We start from the raw sequence: 23,880 nt of genomic DNA, 5'->3' as shown, positions 1-23,880 counted from the left end.
AGCAATTATTTTCACGTCCGTGTTCATCAAGGACAGAGGGCGGTACGACTCATATCTGTCTTGCGGTTTACCCGGTTTAGGGAGTACCACTAATAGAGCCTCCCTCATCGTCGCTGGTAATTGCCCCTGTTCAAGAGCCTCCTCCAGCACAATTGCCAAACGTGGCAGTAGCAAATCCACATACTCCTTATAGAACTCGGAGGGTAAGCCGTCAGTACCCCCTGCCTTACCATTGGACAATGCCGCAATTGCATCCCTCAGTTCCCCTTCCGTGATGTGCTGCATCAAAAAGTCCTGCTGACCCTTCGAGAGCCAGACCAGCGCTATGTCCTCCAGGTATTTCGCTATTTCTTCCTCACAGGCAGTCTCTTTATGCTTATACATTTTAGTGTAGTACTGCGTAAAGCATGTCAGTATACCCTCCCCATCCGTCACCGTCCTGTCACCCCCCTGATTTCCTGCACTCCGCATTGTTTAGCCCACAGATCCTTTATTCTATCCGCCAGTCCCCGGCCCAGTCTGCCACCTTCGCCATAGTATCGTGCTCTAGAGCGCTTGGATAAATAGTTTACTTCTTGTTCAGCCAGCTCGTTGTATGCTGTGACTTTCGAGCGTATTTCAGCCGATAGTTCGTTCGATGGCTGCAGTTCACATTGCCGCTCCAAACTCTGCAGTTCTCGTTCCAATCTATCCATAGAGCCACTGAGCGATTTGAGCATTCCGATACATGCCCCCCGGACTATCACCTTAAAAGCCTCCCAGACAACACCCGCACTTGTCACCGAACCAACATTCTTATCAAAAAAGACTTCAATCATTTCGCGCAGACTCTCACGGAACACCTGGTCCATCAGAGCCCCGGGAGGCAACTGCCATGTAAACGGGGCATGTGCATGCGTAGGCATTCCCACTTCCATCAAAACAGGTGCATGATCAGATAACGTGCGAGGCAAATGTGCCATCCCCACCACCCATCCGCTAACATCCTTCATCACCAGCCAGCAGTCCAATCGCGACCAGGTATCATGCGCAGACGTGTAACAGGTGCCTTCTCTCACACCCGGATGCCCCAGACGCCACATATCCACCAATCCCAGTACTTCCATCCCATCTTGAAACGCCCCACTCGCACGGTTCATTGTAGCCTGTCTCACCTCCTTTCTATCCAGACCACGATCGAGCGTCACATTCAGATCGCCCCCACAAATAATCGCAGAAGGGGGCAGCTTGTAAACCTTGTTCCATAACGTGACAAAGAAGTCGGGGTCATCAATGTTCGGCCCATACACATTAACCATCGTTATCAGCATACCACAGAGCTTACCATGTAATAGAATGTAGCGACCCTCCCTGTCTACTTCCTCATGCAGACACACAAAGGGGACATTCTTTTTAATGAGAATCATAACCCCCCTGGCATAGGAGGAGTATGAAGTTGCCACTCTTGTTCCCGCCCAGCGTCTCGCCACTGTATCAGCTGCCTGCCCGCTTAGATGCGTCTCCTGCAGGAAGACAACCTGCTCGTCATGCCTATTCAAATAAGCAAGTACCTGCCTGGTCTTCTGCGGCTTGTTGAGACCCCTCACATTCCATGTTAGCCATTGGATTGTTCCTCCCTTAGCCATACATAAATTTAGAATATATCTTCAGCCAGCGGTTCAGTGCACTACCCGGCAACCAATAGACACTGATGTTCTCTCCCATCCTCATGCCCCACCCACCATGCATTCCGTGATATGAAACAGACGCCCTCCCGTGATCCATCATGTGTACCCTACAATAGAACCGGACTTCACACCATTGCCATTCATCCACTCGCTCCTCGACAGCCAATCCGACTTGCCAGAAACCTTCCCCCGCCCATAGTGTTACCGTGCCAGCATAGGTTACGTGTGCCAAAACAGCCCAAAACACAAAAACAACTTCACCCCAACTACCCCGGTGCATGCCCGCCCACCCACCCCCCTCCCACTTTGGCCCCCCCCAACCAGCCAAAGGAAACCCAAACCCCCCCAACCCCCTCCCCCCAGCCAACACGCAAACCAAATGTGGGGTATTCCCATTTGTGGGGGCTAAGAGGCACAGAACTCCCGCTTCCGAAGAAAACAGGAGGTGACTAAGCCGCCAGATTACGCAATCCAGTCCTGCCGCCCTGTGCCTACCCCGGGTATTCCAACATCCGCCGAAAAATATTTTACGAAATGGTAGATGTCCATCTTTCAGGTACCTACAATCATCATTACATGTCTCTAATCCTGTAACACATTCGGTTATCAGGGGTCTCAGCCGTGTCGCACTATGGACACTAACCAGCGCCCATCATATTGAACATACAGCCAAGCACGTAATCCATAGAGTAGCATCCCATACCACACAACATATGGATCTCCGGCCCCGTAACTCAGCAGATACACAATTATCCCATACCTCTAACGATAGCTGCTGAACACAATAAAGTCCTGCCAGCAAATTACGGGGCACTGCTAGTAAAGTGCGGCGTGACCCAAAATGGCGGCCGCCGCGCAACCGAGGCACAAATGGCGCTACAAACCAGGCAATGTCACCACTACACTCCTGCAAGGATGGTGCAGCGCGAGTTTCAACTGGGGACAGGGAAGAATCACCCCACACAACTAGCAAGTGCCCCAGCAGCCTTCTCTCTCACAAAGAACTTCAGTTTCCACCGCGCCTCCCTCAAACAGTCTCTGTAGATCCACCGGCCGGTCAGGGAGACCCAGCCTCGATCACTGGTCAACAATGTAAAGGCCCCCGGGGCGCACAGGTACTCCACAACACAGCAGCTCGTACAGCCAGGCCCAGGGCAACTGACACCCGCCTCCGCAGCCACCTCTACCACCGAGCCTTAGCCCCACTCACCACTACCAGCGCGGGCAGCCGCCCGATCTCATCGACTTCCACCAGCTCCTCCTCGGCCGGCTCCGTCCACAGCAGCGCGGCAAGGCCCCCACAGCCGCGCCCGGCCCGTCCTCCGACACCGCTCTCCGTGTGGGCCCCTGGCCGCCGATGAATCAGGCCGCGTCCAGTCACGATGTTGCCCGCTCAGCGCTCACCCAAAGCAGGGCCCGCTCCGCACTGCTTCTGTCGCTCACAGTCCGCTGCAGCAGCTTTCCGCTCCCTCTCCTGGGTTCCGTACCTCCGATCTGCTGGGCAGGCCTCCGGCGCCAACGCCAAACCGCTTCCCTGCCTCGCAGGCCCGTGCACACTCCTCGCAGCCACGGTCGCGCCGATATCATAAGGGTTGCAATCGCAGCAAAATCAGGTGCACAGGTCCCCACACCGGGCTCAATCTTCGCCGCAGGTAACCAGGTTGAATATTTCGCCGGGGTAGGAAGTAGCAGCAGCCGGATTTCACGGATTAATGACGGATATGTAGCTTAGTCCGGCAGAGCCTCACCGATGTGCGGCCATCTTGCCGTGCGCCCTCTAGCGCCCCACAGCCCGAACGTTCTTGACGCCCATGTACCCAACAAAGAGCTGGTCATCCACCCGGAACTGTTTGGTGTGATCCAGATAAAAGGAAAGCATACGTTTTGGGTCCAGATGGGAAAGCCTCTCCTCCTCTTTCGAAGGATGCAAGGCTGAAAGAAGGTGGGCAAAGTGATGGCCTGCCGGATGTGAAAGGCAGTGACAACCTTGGGCAGGAAGAATGGACGGGTCCTGAGAACTACCTTGTCCGGATGGACAGACAGAAAAGGAGGCTGAGAAGAAAGAGCCTGGAGCTTGCTCACTTTTCTGACAGATGTGATGACAACCAAGAATGCAATCTTAAGCGTTAAAAGCCTCAAAGGACAGTTATGAAGCAGCTCAAAGGGAGCGCACATTAAATAAGTTAAAACCAGATTCAAGGCCCACTGAGGCATAATGAAAGGAATAGGAGGAAAGAGATGAGTTATGCCTTTCAAGAAATGATCGACAACCGGGGACTTGAAAAGAGAAGGCTGATCTGGAAGCCGAAGGAAGGCAGATATGGAGATATCCTTTAATAGTGCCCAGAGCAGAGCCCTGCTCGGCCAAAGAAAGATGGAACAAGAGAACCTCAGAAAGAGAGGGGACCCACAGCCTTTGCTGTGCACCATGCCACAAATTTGTTCCACCGACAGGCATATACCGTCTTAGTGGAGGGATGCCTGGCTGCCAAGATAACATCGCAGACTTCAGGAGGCTGGTCAAAAGACGTCAACTGCCGCCTCTCAATCTCCACGCAAGGAGGTGGAGGCTGGACCGGTTTGATGGAGGACCGTCCCCTGCTGCTGCGACAGAAGATCCTCCCAAAGGTGCAGACGGGTCGGAGGATCGATGGCCAGGCTGAGCGGCTCGGGATACCAGACTCCTCATGGCCAATCCGGAGCCACAAGGATGACTTGGTCCCAGTCACGCCTGACCTTCTTCAGCACTCTGGGCAGAAGTGGTATAGGCAGAAAGGCGTACAACAGACCGCAACTCCACTTGCGATGAAAAGCGTCACATAGCGAGTGCCGCCTTGGAAATTGCAATGCGCAGAATTGCTGACATTGCTCTTTCTCTTCGGTGGCAAATAGATCTAACCAAGGCTCTCCCCACTGTCGAAAGAGACCTCGCACCACCTCCGAGTGAAGACGCCATTCGTTATTTAGACATGCTGAGACTCCCCCGGCTTACTGGGTAGGAGCGAGAGGCCTTGGGTACCCCGATCACTAAGGAGGAACTACAAGGTGCTATAGGCCTCCTCTAGGCAGCCAAAAGCCCGGGCTCCGATGGCCTCCCTGCGGAGTTTTACAGATGCTTTGGATCGCTCTTGGTGGATAGATTACTGGAGGTATATAATGAAGCACTGGACAGGAATGAGTTCCCACCTACTATGCATGAGACACTAGTCATCATGATCCTTAAGAGGGATAAAGACCATGACCTTCCCAGCTCTTACAGACCGATATTGTTGAACATCGACGTCAAGCTCTTGAGTGGTGTTCTGGCTGCACGCCTTTTACCGTTGATGAACCGGTTGGTACATCCCGACCAGTCGGAATTCATACCACGACGGAACACAACTTACAACATACGCCGACTAGCGCATGTGTGGCATGCACCTGCCCTCTTGGAGACTGACGCTGCGATTGTATCGTTAGATATTGCCCAAGCCTTTGACTCGGTGGAATGCCCGTATATGTGGCGTGTCCTGAGCGGAATGGGAGTTGGGGTGCAATATCTGAGATGGAGTCATCTGCTCTACGCGGCCCCCGCGGCCAGAGTGCGGGTAGGCAAAACAGTGTTGAAATCTATAGCATTACAGCGTGGCACCCGCCAGGGTTGCGCTCTTTCACCGTTATTATTTGCCATTTCTATGGAACCCACGGCTTTGCGGCTGAGAGTCATCATGAATCTTTGGGGTATACAGTTGGGGACTACTAACCATGTGGTTTCGCTATATGCGGACGATTGGCTAATTTGAGACAGCCAGAACTCTCGGGCCCACTGCTTGTAGCTGAAATGCGCACGTTTGGCAATATCTCAGGGTTACGCGTCAACCCCGCAAAATCTAAATTGATACCACTGGGCAGACTCGCGGCGACTACCCTGAATTCTAAACAAACCCTGAATATTCCATGAGCAGGGGAAGGGACGAGATATCTAGGGATTTATCTGGCAAGTTCTGTTGACGCCTTTCATAGATTTAATATTCACCGAGTGGTGGAGGGTCTGAGTTGCTCTAATCACTTTTGGGTGGATTTGCTGCTTTCGCTGATGGGGCACATAGCGATCACTAAAATGTTCATTCTGCTGCGCTGCCTCTACACACTACAGCACTCCTTTTTGATCCCGCGATCCTACTTCACTGAGCTGGAAGTTTTGCTTGGGGACTTACTGTGGGGCAGAAAACGTAGACGTGTGAGTCTACAGATGCTGCAAAGAACGTGGGGAGTGGGGGGCCATGAGGTTCCATGGCTGGAACTCTACTATATGACCTTCCATCTACAGTTTGCGATCCACTGGCTCGACGAGAACGATAACTGGGAAAAAGCCCTACTGGCTGGGACATACCGACAGCATGCACTTCCTGGGCTCTTGATGATGGGAGGGACGGTCCCCGAAATGTATTCGTATATAATCCGCCATGTTGCTGCACTGTGGGAGCGGGCGGTCCGACGCGCTCCATACGCGCCTGATATGCCGAAGTAGGAGATCCGACCCTTTGCTGGGATTGATGACTCCATGTAGATCCCGCGATAGAAAGAGGGGGGTTGTCGACTTTTGGGTGACCTTTACAGGGAAGGACATTTCATAACGCAAGAAGAAGCACAAACTGACTTTGAGCTGGGGACGGGGCAATTCCTCCAATACGCAAAAATCTCAACTGTGGCTCGGGAGTTGTGGCCGACTTTTCCCTCCGAGCTGCCTAAAACTCACATACTGGTGACAATGCTATATATGACACGGGGGAGGCGACTCGTCCCTCACCTATACCGTGCATTGCGAGATGACGTTTCACAGGAGCCGCTAGGATTGCAACGTAAATGGGACTCGTTACTACCTACGCCTTCGACAGAGGCAGAATGGAGAAAAGTACATGAAGGGGTCCGTAAGATTAAAGCGGACGCAAGATTCAAACTTCTTCATTATAATGTCATCCACCAGGTGTACTTGACCCCGCACACTCCACACAATATACCCACACCGCGCTGACACCAGCCCAAGATGCGTTACAAGGGGAGTGGATTTTATATACATGATTTGGCAGTGCTCCAGTCTCCAGCCCTACTGAGACGGTGTTCTCGCACGACTGGGGAAGAGGGCAGGGTGGATCATACTGTGGGAGATCGGACAGGTGCTCTTGGGCCTACTTCCTAAACCTAAACATAAGGCACTGTCTAGGAAATTTGTGACTCTGGGATTGGTGTTGGCTAAACGTCGAGTGGTTATCAATTGGATGTAACCCCAACCCCCGATATACTCAGACTGGCTAAAAGATATGAAGGAGAGGGCACTGGCGGAGTTAATTAGGATGAAATTTGTGAGAAAAAATGATAAAGCAGAAGACGATAGGATGGCATGGAACACCATGATAATAGATCTCCAAGCAGACCCAGATCAGAGCTCCCAGCTGGCCAGGCAGGAGGATACCGCACAGCACGCTGTGAATGTGCCTAACTCACCTCGGGAAATGTCGATACACTAGTAGGTGGTACACACTACATTTAGGGTGATCATGACTGTACAGACCATGTTGCTCCTAGGATGGGACGGGATTAAGGGGGGGGGTGTATAAATTGATGAGGGTTTCACAAATTATTGGCACTAATGTTGGAACACACCACGATCTTTTGAGTTGTACTTCATCTGTTCTGTGATGTGAGGAGGTACCCTCACAAGATTATGTACTGTCTCCTTGGATTGTACTGTAACTGCTACACAGCGAAATATTGCAATTTACTTTGTGGTATGATAATGTATGGTGTATACGAGCCTAAATGCCAATACATTTTTTTTTAACCGCATGCGTGCGGCGCATTTTCCCACTGTGCGTTGACTTTTTCAAAAAGCCGCGGTTCATGACGAGCTCAGCTCGTCATGAGCGTACGAGAGGTGTACCTCATGGCGAGCTGAGCTCGTCATCAGCATCGAAGGGGTTAAACTAGAAAAGGCTGAAAAAGGATACAAGGATATCAACCTGAACAACGTGTCCCATTCATGAAAATTTTAAATGCTCGTTCTAGCACTAATGGTTCTAGCCAATAAGCATTAACGGAAGTGCCAGTTCCTTCAGCAAGCCAATCGCCTCTATGTCACTGCCAAAGTGGACGACATATTACCCCATAAAGTATAAAAGAAATAGCCCAATCACCACGGGAAGGCGGAGAAATGTCACTTCCCTTAGAAAACGCAAAATTAATTTTTTTCTTTGTGCAGTGTGTCTGTCACAATCAAGGACACCCGTTTTCACAAATTTGTTTGATATTTGTTAGAACTTTCTTCCATGTAATATCACATACACATTTCAGGCACTGTCGAATAGCAGAGCACTGTCTTCGCTGAAAATATTCTTGATAAAAAAGTAAGCCCTTTAAAACGTGCACCCAAATCAGTCAGTTCTTAGACTATTTCTAGATCACCAAGAAATGTGTATGTATTTTAAGGAAAATTCAAGCAATGCATCTTAGGCAAATAAAGGCGGCAAATAATTCAACTGCGAATTAATAATGACTTTCCATCTTGATGTGGTTGTAATTTGAATGCAAATTTGTAAAACTGCAGGGAATACTATAAGAAAAGTTGTAGACAGTTAAATAACAATCAATCAAACCATTTTAAAACAATTGTAGTTTCGTCACTAATGATCTCCTCATAGCAAGTTTTAAAATTAGATTCATGATGCTGCTTTTTTTTAAGTTAAAACAGATTTGAACAATAATGACAACAAATATGTTACAATTGACGCAAAACTCATGTTGCCTTCAGTAATAAGCCCTTCCCTAGCATCTTCGTTAGTGAAAGAGCAGCTATACAAATCACAAAATGGACGCAACCACTGACCTTGTAATGCTGAAGGACTATAACAGAAGTACTGGGTCAGTACTCAAATATGTATATCCAAGGGTACGGCTGGCAATCCTAGGTACCTACGTCCCCTGGACAGAGCTATATGTGATAGCTTAGAGACTAAACCTATGGGTGAGACACACCCCCAATGGCCCACAAAATAATTTTGAGCAGTGAGTAAGAGTATAGGTTTATTCCGCGGCAATATGTACGTTTTATTTCCAATAATATTGTGTGCTTTTTTTTGTTAAGTTGAGGCAAAGAAAAATAGCTTTCGTATTCTAATTGACAATTCATTCTTGTGATCCTTAATGTTTGTCAGGCATTGCTGACATCCACAAACGTTTGTTAAACAGAGCCAGCCAACACATGCTTAGCCCCTGCGACTCACAGCCACAACAGCCGCCCAGTCTAGACAACCGCAGTGATAGCTCCAAGCTCTGCTCAGTGATCAACCAAGAACAGCCTTACCAGCATTAGACTTTGGCCCCAGGGGTGTAACACAGGCTCCCGCAGCGCCCGCGGTGCGGTGGGTGGGGGGGGGGGGTCTTTGGGGCGGGTGGGCTGAGCTGAAGGGGGCCCGTTCAGCACAGTACTCAGGCCTGAGAGTAACCCTGGGCAAAGCACTACGCTACGCTCAGGTAGTTTGCGCTACTTTGCACTAGGCGAATTGCACGCAGCACAGTAACACGCATACAGAGCGGTCATTTTTTGCTTGCTCGTGGTCCTCAACGCCAAGTTGGCGACCGCAAGCAAGCAAAATGATATTCCGGCGAGACCTTTTCTTCGTTTGTGATCAGCAACATCAAGTTGCCGATCGCGAGCGTGGAAAATAAACTCCCCGGCGAGATTCTCAACGCGGGGAGGTCAGGTTTCTCATTGCGAGTGGTCGCGTATGCTAGCGACCGCTCGCGATGAGAAACTACCAGTCCACGTTGAGAAAGCTGCCACTCTAGTGGAAATCTACTCGAGCGGCAGAAAATGACCGCTTGCACTGTGCAAAATGCAGCCTGCACAGTGCGGACAAGCATCCAGCACTGTGCAATCAGTGCGAACAGCCTTTTGCACAGTGCACTACGCAGTTTGCGTAGTGCGAAGTGCACTTCGCGTAACTACGCGTAGTCTACGTCGCGAACTACGCTCAGGGTTACCTGAGAGCTCCAGAGTGGGGGCCCCTCCGTGGGGAGGGGGGTTACGCCACTGTTTGGCCCACAAAGACCATCTTTTCTCTGACACTCAAAGGACATCTCTCGGTGTTCAGACTGAATCTCTGATACCACCTCCAAGGCCCGGGAATATACCTCCGAATCTACTCTTAAAATTACCCTGAAAACGCCTCTGCTTTTTGCTTTGTTGCGCCTCTGCTGTATAGAAATACATAAATGTTTTCCAATGATATGTTAATCACATTGTCCTCCATCACTCTCATCTGACTGACAGCATCGCTCTTTTGTGAGATTGAAAGCAAAGTGGTCACTATCAAAAAACTGTGATCTTAAACAGCAGGAAAAAAACGAATTCAGGTTAAAATCTCAATATACCTCTCCATACGTAGCGGAATGCGTTACAACATGCCAGGTCTTGTACAGCTGCAACTACTGATGCTGTACCATTCGTTGCATAAACGTTGCTCTGAGGCTCGACTTATAATAACGAGCAGATTGGTTTTCTACTTCTCACAAGATTACTTGTATTTACGCCTTTTTGAAAATTGGATATGCCGAACTATAGCATTACTCAACACAAGCCGTCTTCATAGGACTGTATTGTATACCTGTTGAAAGTGTTCCGGAGCCTTGTTTGCAAACAAAACTAGAAGTCTGGACTACCGCCATTGCTGTCATTTATCCCAAACAACTAAGGGATTCAAAGAGCTTACCTATCATCCTCACCATTTTACTGATAAGCCATGAAAAAGTAATCTACACGACGAAACATCTGTCCGCTGTTTGCATCAACGCTACATACTCCGCGTCAACACAACCAAGATTATTTATGTTTTTGCTATTTGTACTCAGATGGTTGCTCATTGGATTGTATATATTGCATGGTGCTGTGTTCATTAAAACCAACTTACAACAAGGTTGGTAGACTAATTTGCGTATGTGCTCTGTAATCAATGTTTTATACTTTTATATCACCCTTCTCTATATCAAGTCACAGCAGACCCATGCCCAGATCCCTGCCCCTCACACATCTATAAACATGACCCCCCCAACCTCTACCCCTTCTTTCTTGGTGTACTGCATCAATCCCCCACTATGTACTACACTCTATTGGTCTGTACTAAGTGCTAAAAGATGACACACTACAACAGGTTCAACTTTTCCTCCACGATTTACTGGCTTAAAATACCTAGAATGGAGAATTTCAATGTCGTTTTTAGTTTATCATCATTTATTTTCATTCTGCATTATTAAGCACCATTTGTTTCGCTTGGCTTGTAGAATGACAGAAAAATGTAATTTGGCCACCTTGAGACTGATTGTCATAAAGCTGTTGTTTGTGACCACTCATTAGGACCTAACAAAAGAGCAGGTTAGTTGTAGCAAGCAATAAGCACACATTGTGAGTTACAAAAAAACTTACAAGGATTCAGTGGCAACAACTCTTTCAGCAAGACCGTACAAAGTTCCACTTGATGTCAAAACCACCAAAGGGCTGAGATGAGGGTTTGGCACCTTTTCCTTTCTTTCCTCAGAGGTAGTATGAGTGCTGGTGGTATCCACTGATACTTCCTAGTTAAAAAAAAAAGCAAATAACAATTGTGCATGAGAAACCCTTCTCAAAACTTTGATTTAAAAAGAGTTTACCTTATGGAATGCAAATAGTCCTTCTGAGTTCAGTTTGGTATTACAACAAGCATTGGCATAGCCAATAGGTCTCACTTTTGGGGCCTTATAAGTGTTTAGCCAGAGGCATAGGCTTTGCTAATGATTTTATGGTATATTGAAGAGCTGAATGGGTGCTTTGTAGCTTGTTGTTCGCATTAGTCCACTGGCATATTGTTGCCTTACCAATACTATTAGTGGTAGAATTAGGGCCCTAGTCCAAGAGCAGATGCTCCTATGCGCCCGGGTGAAACAGGCCTTCAATACCCCACTGCAGCATAAGAAATAAATAGGGCAACTACATCAAGCATTCAGTACTGTATATGCCCGATGCGTAAGTGTCAATAGGCGCAAACCATTTTCATGCCCACATTAAAAATATGCAGCTAGATTTAAAAATTAAAAAGGCGGATAAAAAGCTGCTAGTGGATTACTTACTGAACAATACTGACTCACAAGCTGACAGCCCAATTCGATTGTGCCATAAAATATATACTGATCCTTAAATTGGGATCAAGTTTAATTTAGTTTTTAGTTACCATACTTAGAAAATACATTATGTATTAGAAAAGATGCTCAATCGACAAGAAATAACCTTCAGCTCTGCATCTACGCGGTTGCGGTCTAGTGCCCACCTATCCAGGAACCCTGTCCTATTTCCACATGCACAAAAATGCACGTAAAGTAGACGTGATTATTAGGTACCAACTCGGAAGTAGAGTAGCTTCTGTGCCGTTTACAAGACAAATAAATACAAGTAGATCACCCTACGTATCAAAACAAACACAATGTTTAATCACCCCTGTAGTAAACATGTTATGGACAAAACGTGATCCAGTTTCTACTTTGCACTTGTGTGATGCGGAAGTTCTGGGATCTGCTCTCAATGGGAAACGTCTTGTATTGCTTTCCCACGATTATAATGATCTAGGAAATAAAACAGATTTAACTCAGTGCTGCAAAATTATTCTCACTTCTATGAATAAAAGCTAGAGCGCCAAGATATTTTTGGTGGTAGCGTGCTTTATAAAGCTCCATTATCATAACATGTATCTTGTTGAAGCTTTTATCAAGCGCTTCCTTATCCCAGGTGGAATTTCAAAACGCTCCAATTTGCATTTGGTGTACTTCTTGAGTGGGTGATTAAAATGAGTGTTAGCTGCATTTTGGCCTATGTAGGGGTGTTGTCGAGGGGTGCTGTGCTTAATTTGTACGGGCGATTGCAGTTGGTGGGCACTGGCTCTCACTTTTGGGGGCAGAAACCAAGACATATTTTATCATTAGACTCTGAGCAAGCGGGAGAACGGCAGAAAGTGTGAAAGAATGAGACAGATAAAGATAGGTGCATCGTGACACAGGGAGCAGGCAGAAACGATAAAGCGTCTGCAAGAGGGAGCTAAAGAGGCAGGAAATGTAGGATGGGGATAGAGGCAGAAGGTAGAATCAAGTCTAGACAGCCTCTTTGTTCAGCTTCTCCGGCAGCAGGCTATAAAGAAAAACTTTCTCCTGCGTGTGCACGTGTTTGAATTGTAAGTGTAGTGTGTTTCTGCACATCTTTATCGGTTGCTGTACATTGAGCAGTCTGTGCCTGGCTGTGCATGCGTATTTGGAAAACTGTGTGTTGAGCCTTTGTGTGCACCACTGTGTGTCTGTTTGCCTGCCTGTACTTCAGCCTGTGTCTGTATGCGAGCTAGTTAGTGTTTGTCAGTGAGTATTAATGAAAGCATGATGTGTTTGCTGTGGTACATATGTGCATCACTGTGCACTGTGAAAAACAAGCACAAATGTCTTTCTAGTAGCTCGCTCGGTCAACCTCTCCGCTCCCCTCACCACAGTTCTACTATATCGCCCTCCCCAAACTATGCCCCATTTCTTACCCGCCTTACAAGAACTGCTGGCTACCCTTGTAATCAATAACTCCTCAGTACTCCTATTGGGCGATTTCAACTATTGGCCCGGCGACCCCAGGGAAGACCAACCCTCCAAAGACTTCTCTGATACTCTTTGTTGCCTCAATTTTACCCCCTACATCCACGTTCCTACTCATGTCCACGGCCACACCCTTGATCAGATTTGGTCGGCAAACCGGGTCATTTCTTCTGTCACCTCTTTCCCCTGTATCTGGTCTGACCATTCGCTCATCTCCTTCTCCATTGATTTGACAGCTATAGACAAGCCCCCCTGCCCAAGAACGTCCGCGCACAGAATTGGAACCGGGTGGATTTCAATACTCTTCTCTCGTCCCTGGCGACTTCCCTCTCGGATCTATCTTCCCTTCCCGTTGACCGTCAAGTAGAAGCCATTAACACCTGGTTATCTACTTCCTGCGATCAGATCGCCCCCTTTAGGACGGCTAAAGCTTGCCGCCCCCATGAAGCCAACAAATGGTTCTCTAGTGACCTTAAGGCCCTCAAACTTGCCCTCCGACAATCAGAGCGTCAATGGAGGCACAATTATTGCCCTCTTTTGAGGGACCAATACAGGTCTCTCTTAAATAATTATAGGAGAGCCATTCTCTCGGCCAAACTAGAATATTTCTCTAGCAAAATTTTATCAGCTGATAACAAATCCAGGGAGATCTTTTCTATTATTCACAATCTGGCTGCTTCCGACAGTCAACCTCAATCCTGTTCCTTCCCAAGCCCTCTGTCTCTCTCTTAACGATTATTTCTTCGAAAAGATCGTCAATATTAAACGGAACATCTCCCCTCCATCCTCCCCTCTCCCCCCTTTTCTCTCCCTCTTCCGCTCTCATCCCTCACTCATTTCCCCCCCATTCCCAAAGAATCTTTTCTGATCGTGCTTGGGAAGGTTAAGTCTGGCTCTCCTGCCGATAGTGCACCGGCCCACATCTTAAGGGAGCTATTTGCGAGCTGTCCTGACCCCCCCTGTCCCTTCTCAACTCATCTACCTCCCCCCTGTCCCTTCTCAACTCATCTATCTCCCAAGGAATAGTCCCGTCCCAATTTAAATCGGCCATCGTCATCCCCATTCTAAAAAAACCTGGCTCTGATCCTACCCTTCCTGTTAACTTCAGGCCTATTTCTTTGCTCCCTTATTTAGGCAAGATCCTAGAGAGCCACATCACTTCCTGCCTATCGACCTATATAGAGGACAACCACCTTTTGGCTTCCCATCAGGCAGGTTTCCGTCCGGTTCATTCGACGGAAACAGTGGTCCTCTCTGTCTTGGATGAATTAAAGAAAAAGGCAGATACCAACTCTCCCCAAGCCTTGGTGCTTCACGATCTGTCCTCTGCCTTCGACACGGTCGATCATTTCATCCTTCTCGACTGTGTCAGGGTGGCGGGCATCCAGGGCACCGCTCTCTCTTGGCTCAGGTCATTCCTCCAAGACAGGACGCAGGCCGTTCAGCTCTCTGGTTTCGTTGCCCCGTCCCGTCCGGTGTCCTGTGGGGTTCCCCAGGGTTCCTCCCTTTCCCCTCTCCTCTTTAACCTCTATATCTATCCCCTTATTGTTTCTCTGTTACGCATGGAGGTCTCTGTGTACAACTACACAGATGACCTTCAGCTTATCTTTGATCTTTCTTCCTCCACTGATTCCATTCTCAAACTTCAAACATCACTCGTCTTCATTTCTGATTGGATGAGCTCGAACCATCTTAAGCTCAATCCAGACAAAACGGAGCTGGTCTTGACTGGTGGTTCCTCCAATCCCTGGACTTCTGCCTTTTGGCCTTCTAGTTTTACCCCCCCCCCGGCCCCCTCTGCCTCGGTTAAAACCCTTGGCATTAAGGTCAGCCAGGACCTTTCCATGCGTCCTCAGATCAGCTCCGTTGTCTCATCCTGCTGCCTGTCCCTCCGGATTATTCGAAAGATTTCCTGTTTTTTCTCCCTTGATGCCCTCAAAATTATTATTTTAGCCATGGTCCTTTCCCGTCTGGACTACGGGAACTGCCTATATGTAGGCATCCCCGCCTATGAGCTGCGGCGGCTCCAGACTATTCAGAACCAGGCTGCCCGTCTCATTTATCGGCTTCCTAAATCTCACCATACCTCCCCCCTTCTTAAAACCCTCCACTGGCTTCCCATTCTGTATTGAACCCTCTTCAAAATGGGATGCCTAGTTTTCATGGCTCGCGCCCGCACTGCCCCTCTTTTCATTAACTCGCTGGTCACCCATTACCTTCCTGTTCGCAATCTCCGCTCCTCCAGTCAGGCTCTCCTTGTGGTTCCCCGCTTCCACAAGGTTAGAGCAGGCGGTACTAGGTTTTCCATTCTTGCCCCCCGCTTCTGGAATACCCTCCCGCCTGCTATTAGATCTATTACTGGCTATATGCACTTTCGCAAAGCACTTAAGAACCATCTTTTCACCCAAGCTTTCTCCACCCTCTGATCACTCCTCCCGCATTTCCCCTCACCCGTAATCACTCAGCGCCAGGAAACCGCCAGGTCGCAGTGCGCTCTATAAGCACTTTCAACTTTAACTTCAAATGGGCATTACTACAGCACTGCATAACTAGGACAGTTACTGCATAATTGTGTCGATCGGAAAGCGTGTGGTGGCATTGTGGCAAAGGTACAGATATTTCTGCTAGTCCAGCACTGTAGAATTTGGAGTACCAGGTGGATCAGTGTGGCGTTGTCATTATCCGATAATGTAGATTGCAGAAGCATTGTGAAAAATGTGCTATTGTGTGCTTTATTGCATTTTTATGCAGTTGCAAAGCAGCTAAAACATTGCAGAACTTGGACTAGGGTGACTAATCACAAATGAGCAAACTGCAGCACTGTGGAGATTAGGCAAATGTGCATTACTGCAGTTTCAATGAAAATGTGCAATGTGCCTTACTTCAGGAGCCTAAAAACTGGGCGCATTCTTGTATCACTATCAAACTGGGTAAAATGTGCAAAAGTGCAGCACTGTGGAGACTGCGTAAATATGTGCACTATTCAAGGATTCTGAAAACGGGCTGACTGCATTGCTGCATCTCTGTGTGCAGACAGTACAAAATATGCTTTAGTGTAGCACATTTTTGGAAACGGATGTTTGTGCTCCACTAATCAGTGTGAAAAATAATGTGTATTTCTGTAGTGTGGCTGCTAAAGTAAAAGCGGCCAACGCTGGTAATTAAGTAAGCGCGACCGCTAACGTGAAAGCGGCTCGCGCTGTATATTAATTCATTAAATAAGTGCAGCAGCTATAGTTAAAGCGGACCGCGCTGTAATTTAAATAAATACATTATAAAAGCGAGCGGCGTGCTGCTATGTCGTGGGTGGAAGAGGAGAACATCATTTAAGAAAATAGCGCTTACCGACTTTTCAAACAGACTGTGTAACGACACAGGTAAAAAGTCCAGTCATTATGGGAGGTTACAAATACAGACAAGGCGGTACCAAGGAGGGACTAGTAAGCCCATTTACAATTTACAAATGAAAAGCAACAATTTAGCAAAGACAGTAACAGGAGGCAATTGAAGAGATGGGCCTGCAATGGGCAAAGCTTCTATGCCTAACCTTAATACAGCATGCCTCGCAGAGCGGCGCATGCGCTGCCCAGGCTCAACCTCAAAGGCACTTCTGCAAAAATGTATGTAGATACGTCATAGTTGACAAGTTTCCCATGTCGATGCATGACTAGTAAGAACAGTCCCTTTTTTTCATATACATATATCAGGAATTTGTAGTCTTATTTAACCCAGTATAAAACCAGGAATCAAGTCCCAGAATTCTAAGAATAACATGAGACTGGAGTAACTAGTGTAGCAGGGACCTGGGAAACTGGCAGCTATGATGTTTGCAACAAAGATTACATGGACATGCTAAGACCCAAACCTGGTACGTTGTTGCCATCCTGATTTATTACATAAGATCCGCCATTAAGTAGTCAATACCACTAGGCAATCTGGACCTTGTAGTTTCCGTTTTATAATTTTCCTGCTTAAAGTTTTGGGTGACAAATAAAAGAGTGGTTGAAATTTAACCTAGTGGTATAGGGTCATTTGAGAACTTTGCTTGTGCAGCTGCATATTTCCTTGCAGTGGCCCATCTCATATTTGATCACTGCAGTCACTTTTGGCTTTTGTGTTACATTTTTCTCCAATTACCCATCTGCACTAGAAGTATAATCATTCTCAAAACATCGGGAGCAATTTCATAATGTTAAAAAGAAATGATGCTTTTGGAGATTTGGATGTTTATTTTCAAATCATCAAGCACAATTGGATCTTATGAAGTAATCACATACTCATTCTTAAATCCACCTGAAGTCATCAGGAATAGTCACACCTTGTGAAGTCATCACATACTCATTCTTAAATCCTCCTGAAGTCATCTCGAATAGTCACACCTTGTGAAATCATCAGATGCTCATTTTCAAGTCATCCGCAAGTCATCAAGCTCAAGTTTCTAAAGTCTGCTGATGACTTCAAGAGCTTGATGATGCCTGATGATGTGAAAATGACTGCTAGAGTAGTTGGATGATAACCCAATGACTCTGGGATGGCTTCTAAAGTAATCTTGTTTGACCTGGTAACCAATGAGGACTTAGTTAATTAGCAAGCAGAAAATGTCGTTTTTTTTTTTTACAAATTGCCCGCGGTTGAAAGAGGTACTTGACATCAGACTACAAATCCCATGATGCCCAGAGTCGGTTTCCATGCAGGCACCCTCACCATTCCTTACCCCAGTTTCAAACACCATAGCCCCTCACCATATCACACTCTACCGGTATGCGACCATAAGACTAATAATATCCATTTGCGAGAGCGGAACGGCGGAATTATTTGGCACAGAGGGGTACACATCTCTGGCCCAGACACCAACAGGTTAATCCGGCCTGGTACTCGAGTCGAGCCTCCGGTTTGTGAAAATAAAAGTACGGGTGGCAGCATACTATGTCCTCTATCATACCCGGGAGGTTGGGCGGCTTAACGAGCCAGCCTATTGAATAGATGGAGTTGTACACACTCACATCTGTGGCTGCTTGTGGGCCTGGAACCGAGCCATATGGAGAACGGGAGGGACGTCACTCGCCCACACATGAGTAAACCAACTGCATTACTCAGGGGATATTTAACTTACACTTTTGTTTTAAGTTTACACTCGTGGTTTGTGAATACTGAAAGTAGTAAACTTCCTCCGAAGTGTAAACGTACTAAAAATCAATCAATCAATCAATACATTTATAGAGCGCGCTACTCACCCGCGAGGGTCTCGAGGCGCTGAAGGGAGAGGGGGGGGGAGGGCGCTACTGCTCGAATAGCCAGGTCTTGAGGTGTTTCCTGAAGGTGAGATGGTCCTGGATCAGTCGTAGGTGTGCGGGGAGGGAGTTCCATGTCTTGGCGGCCAGGTAAATGTAAATGTATTGCGACTTATATAGCGCACTTATCACCCGAAGGCATCAAGGCGCTTGCCTTGGGAACCCGTCCTGGCTTTTTCCCTGTGAGATAACCCCTACTGGGTATCCCCAGGGTGAAAGCCAGGCATCCCGCAGCGGGTGGGCCGCCGTAGTGGAGATTAAGCAACTATTGCCCAGAGTTGCAGCGTGGGACCCCATGATTAGAATAGGCACCGAGGCGAGAATTATCGAGTCCGTGGACATTTTGGGCTCAGGACCCTGCCGCGTCGGGAATTGAACCCTGGTCCCGGGCCAGACCTCTGCATCAGGGTCTGCCGCTCTAATCAGTGACCTTCCTCCGGTGGTGGCTCTGCGGATCCGTGGGACGGTCGCAAGGGCGAGGCTGGCGGAGCAGAGCTGGCGGGTAGGCGAGTAGAATGAGAGGCGGTTGTTGAGGTATTCAGGGCCCAGGTCGTGGAGTGCTTTGTGTGCGTCGGTGAGGAGCCTGAACGTGATCCTCTTGCTGACGGGGAGCCAGTGCAGGTTTTTCAGGTGGGCCGATATGTGGCTGTGGCGAGGGATGTTGAGGATGAGTTGTGCGGAGGCGTTCTGTATGCGTTGAAGTCGTCTGAAGTTTGGCTGTGGTTCCTACATAAAGGGCGTTCCCGTAGTCCAGTCGGCTGGTGACGAGGGCCTGCGTGACCGTCTTTCTGGCTTCTGTGGGGATCCACCGGAAGATCTTTCGGAGCATGCGCAGGGTGTTGAAGCAGGAGGATGAGATGGCGTTGACTTGTTTGGTCATTGTGAGCGAGGAGTCCAGGATGAATCCTAGGTTGCGTGCGTGGTCTGTGGGTGACGGTGCGGCGCCCAGCGCTGTGGGCCACCAGGAGTCGTCCCAGGCGGATGGGGATTGTCCGAGGATGTGGACCTCCGTTTTGTCTGAGTTCAGTTTCAGCCGGCTGAGCTTCATCTATTCCGCGATGTCCTTCATTACTTCCTGGAGGTTGGTTTTGGCGGTGGTTGGGTCTTTGGTGAGGGAGAGTATCAGCTGGGTGTCGTCGGCGTAGGAGAGGATGTTGAGGTTGTGTTTGCGTGCGATGGCGGCGAAGGGGCTCATGTAGATATTGAAGAGGGTTGGGCTGAGCGAGGAGCCTTGGGGTATGCCGCAGATGATCTTGGTGGCCGTGGAGCGGAACGGCGGGAGGCGGACTCTCTGGGTTCTGTTGGAGAGGAACGAGGTGATCCAGTCTAGCGCTTTTCCTTGGATCCCAGTGTTGTAGAGGCGGGTTATTAGGGTGCGGTGGCAGACGGTATCAAAGGCGGCTGAGAGGTCTAGAAGGATGAGGGCGGTTGTCTCCCCATTGTCCATCAGGGTCCTGATGTCGTAGGTGGCTGCGATGAGGGCTGTCTCGGTGCTGTGGTTGGCTCGAAATCCGGATTGGGATGGGTCCAGCGAGTTGTTTGCCTCGAGGAATGCAGTCAGCTGTTTATTGACGGTCTTCTCGATGACTTTAGCCGGGAAGGGAAGCAGAGAGATGGGGCGGAAGTTCTTGAGGTCTTTAGGGTCCGCTGTGGGTTTTTTCAGAAGGGCGTTGATCTCTGCGTGCTTCCAGCTATCTGGGAAGGTGGCTGATGCGAAGGAGTTGTTTATGACGTTCCGGAGGTGGGGTGCGATGATGGCGTCTGCTTTGTTGTAGATGTGGTGGGGGCATGGGTCAGAGGGAGATCCGGAGTGGATGGTGTTCATGACGTGGGTGGTGTCTTCTGTGCTGATGGGGGTCCAGTTGTTTAGGGTGGTGGTGGGGGTCGTTGGTTTGGAGACTGGAGGCGGAGTCTGGGCGTCAAAGCTGTTGTGTATATCTGCGATCTTGCGGTAGAAGAACGTGGCGAGGGAGTTGTAGAGGGCTTCTGATGGTGTGATGTCGTTGTTGCTGGCGTTGGGGTTGGAGACCTCTTTTACGATGCTGAAGAGTTCCTTGCTGTTGTGGGTGTTGTTGTCCAGCCGCTCTTTGAACGATGTCCTTTTGGTGGTGCGGATCAGCTGGTGGTGTTTGCGAGTGGCGTTCTTGAGGGCTGTCATGTTTTCTGTCATCCGTTCGTTGCGCCAGGTTTTTTTGAGCGTGCAGCATGATTTCTTTGAGTCTTTGAGGTCGTCGGTGAGCCATGTAATTTTCCTGTTGCTGGTCTTGCCTGGGGAATCTTCAGCGGGGCGAGGTTGTCGGCGCAGTTGGTGATCCACTGTGCAAGATTGTGAGCTGCGTCGTTGGTGTCGGAGGTGTCGGCTGGTGGGTTCTGGCTCAGTGATGTGGTAAGCCGGTCTGTGGTGACTTTGCTCCAGCATCTGCGGGGGATCTGCAGCGTGCGGTGGTGTGTTGTAGTCTTCTTGTAGGTGAAATGGATGCAGCTGTGGTCGGTCCAGTGTAGTCCAGTAGGGTGGCTGAAGGAGACGTGGTTGCTGGCGGAGAAGATGGGGTCCAGCGTGTGGCCGGCGTAGTGGGTGAGGGTGTTCACCAGTTGCTGGAGTCCGAGGTTGGCGAGGTTGTCGAGCAGGGTGGTGGTGTTGCTGTCGTGTTGTTCTCCAGGTGGAAGTTCAGGTCCCCTAGGAGGATGTATTCTGGTGAGGTTAGTGCGTGCGGGCTGACGAAATCGGCGATGGTTTCGCAGAATTGTGTGCGCGGGCCCGGGGGTCTGTAGATGAGGGTTCCTCTGAGTGTGGTTTTGGGGGCAGTGCGGATCTGGAAGTGTAGGTGATCAGCGGTGGAGAGTGTGTATTCGGCGTTGGTCGTGACGCTGATGGTGTTCCTGTAGCCGATTGCGATTCCTCCTCTGGTTTGGTTGACGCGGTCCTTCCGGGTGATCTGGTAGCCGTCCGGGATGGCTATGGCGATGTCGATGGCCGAGGAGGCATTCATCCAGGTTTCCGTGAGGAAGGCGACGTCCGGTGCTGTTGTGTCGAGGAGGTCCCAGAGTTCGATGGCGTGTTTGTGAACGGAGCAGGTGTTGAGGAGGATGCACTTGAGGTGGTTGTTGTTGTTGTTGCTGGGTTCGACGGGCGGAGTGTAGGTTGAGAGGCAGGTGAATTTGCAGGCTTGGCAGGTGAAGGGTCCGTGGGTTCGCTTCGGGGTGGCTCGGTAGCAGGCGGGTGGTCATCCGGTGTTGAGTGCGTTGAGGGTGGTGGGGTCATATCTCTGTCGGGTGTCCTTGCTACGGTGAGGGCCAGGGGTTCTAGCACTGGGCGCGGTCCAGGGGCAGATGGGCTTGCCTGAGGCGCACCTTCGGCGCGCCAGCGGCACGGCCTCCATATGAGGGGCTGTGGGAGGGAGGAGCAGCTGGGAGGCGGGAGCGGGGCGGCGAATGCGGCAGCGGGGGGCGGGGCCACAGGGACGCAGCGGCGGGAAGCGGGAGGGGACACAGAAAGAACGGGGCAAAATGGGGCACGGAGGGCGCAACAGTGGGGGAAAAGAACGGCGAGACAACAGTAAAAAACAGTAAACAGAGTAAAAAGAGTAAGCTACCTCTGTGAATCAGGCGATAGGTCCTGTTAATGCAAAATGGTGCAGTCAAGGTCCTAATCATATGAATGGGCCACGTTTAAACAGAAAATCTTTCCTTTCACAGGCTTATTTATTGAGAACTTCACATAGCAGCAATTTGTTTCACCGTTAAATGTCGGAACAGGAATATAAAATGGACGCATAGTGCGGATATTTGGTTTGCAAAAAGCACTTCTGAAATTTCCAACATAAAATGTATTTAGAAAAACACCCCAGATCGCTACCACCTTTGACAGATGCATTTTAATATGCAACGCACATTTATTTGCTTTCCACATCACCTCCAGCAGCAGGCAGAATTATAAGTGAATGTCAAAAACAAGATGAATTTCCTTCAGCTTCATTGTAAATCATAACCTGCTAACAGACCACAAAAGGAAAATGCCAAACTAAGAGAAGCGTCAAATGGATTAAGTCCAAAGCACATTTCTCTTGGTTTCAAACATATATACAAGTACAATAAATACAGCGTGGGGTTGATAGATTAGTTAAATACACTGAGTACAAATAAATAACATGGTGAGTTTAAACCAAAGCATCTAGCGAACCACAATGAAACTTGCGCGGAATCTATACCATGATGCCCTATGGGTCTGTGCGTTTCCTGTTTGCATCTTGGGCCAAGGACGGTTCTAGGATTTGCGAGGCCCCTCTAATCTGCATACAACGTAATACCACAGGAAATTACATCACAGAAGTGTCATCAAGTTGACTATTTAGTCCTCTGGTATTGTTGAAGAAAATGCGCAAGAAGCAACTTTTCTGGTGTGGATATCAGTCAAACAATAAAAACAAATAATAATTTTAATAAACTAACTGCATATATTTTAAAGTTCTATTAAGTGGAAATGCATTAGATTAGTCATAATGGGTGGAAAGGTTTGCGCTAGGTCGCTCCAAACATTATATCTTTCATCAAATGTCAAATTGTTTCTAGATTACTACATTATAATACATCCATATGGTATTTATATGGGCCTAACCTAGCCATAAGGCAGCAGGGAGCTGTAGCTGGTTTGCCGACTGCTACTCATCATGATGTAATGTTCTTTAAGGAGCTTCCCCAGGGGGCTACATTTATTGTCTAGCACTGTGGTGCCCAGGGGAGGGTGCCCCACTCCCCCATATCCCCTTTCGATGGTCTGGTGCTGTATGCAGCCAAGGGCTAGTGCTGCGAGGCCCATACAAAACGGCTCTACTGCCCTGGGACTTGCAGCCATGGTCTAGCTCTGCGAGGCCCCGGTAGGATATCCCACATACTATTACCACTTCAGTGGACACTTTGTGCATGCAGACACATTAGCGGATGTTTGTTGGTAAGCAGGCGACTAAGCTGCATAGTGCATTTTGGGTGTTTCTTTCAAAATCCCTCTCCTCTAAATCAGGCCATCTTAAAAGATAGCTCGGCTGGGCGTTGTGTTTATCAAGTGTGATTAGTATTCATACTGTATTTTAGTTCTAACACCTCCTCGAGTAAGTTTTAAGTGCTCACTTGGGAAGATTTCAGAAAATAAATAACTTTGGTATCCAAATGGAATGAAAGTCTTAACCGAATGGAATGAAAGTCTTTGCCGACAGAAGCAGCGTAGGGGACCAATGGTAAATATCAGTAACTAACCACTGCCAAATGACCTGGTTCAGAGGGTACATTTTAGCCATGAT

General features: G+C 48.6%; 1 protein-coding gene across 1 annotated transcript in view; it reads right to left on the bottom strand.

The window, feature by feature from the left end:
* The window catches only part of VPS50 (VPS50 subunit of EARP/GARPII complex), an 821,620-nt gene that overhangs the window by 100,314 nt on the left and 697,426 nt on the right, over positions 1-23,880 (bottom strand). Inside the window, exon 23 of the mRNA XM_078663657.1 lies at positions 11,125-11,273. Within this exon, the coding sequence (XP_078519783.1) occupies positions 11,125-11,273 (149 nt within the window). The remainder of the gene's footprint in view (positions 1-11,124; positions 11,274-23,880) is intronic.

This window comes from Lissotriton helveticus, chromosome 10 (assembly GCF_964261635.1).
Source record: "Lissotriton helveticus chromosome 10, aLisHel1.1, whole genome shotgun sequence".
NCBI lineage: Eukaryota > Metazoa > Chordata > Amphibia > Caudata > Salamandridae > Lissotriton > Lissotriton helveticus.
Note: the sequence above shows the minus strand (reverse complement) of the source record. Positions and strands in the feature narration are given on the sequence as shown.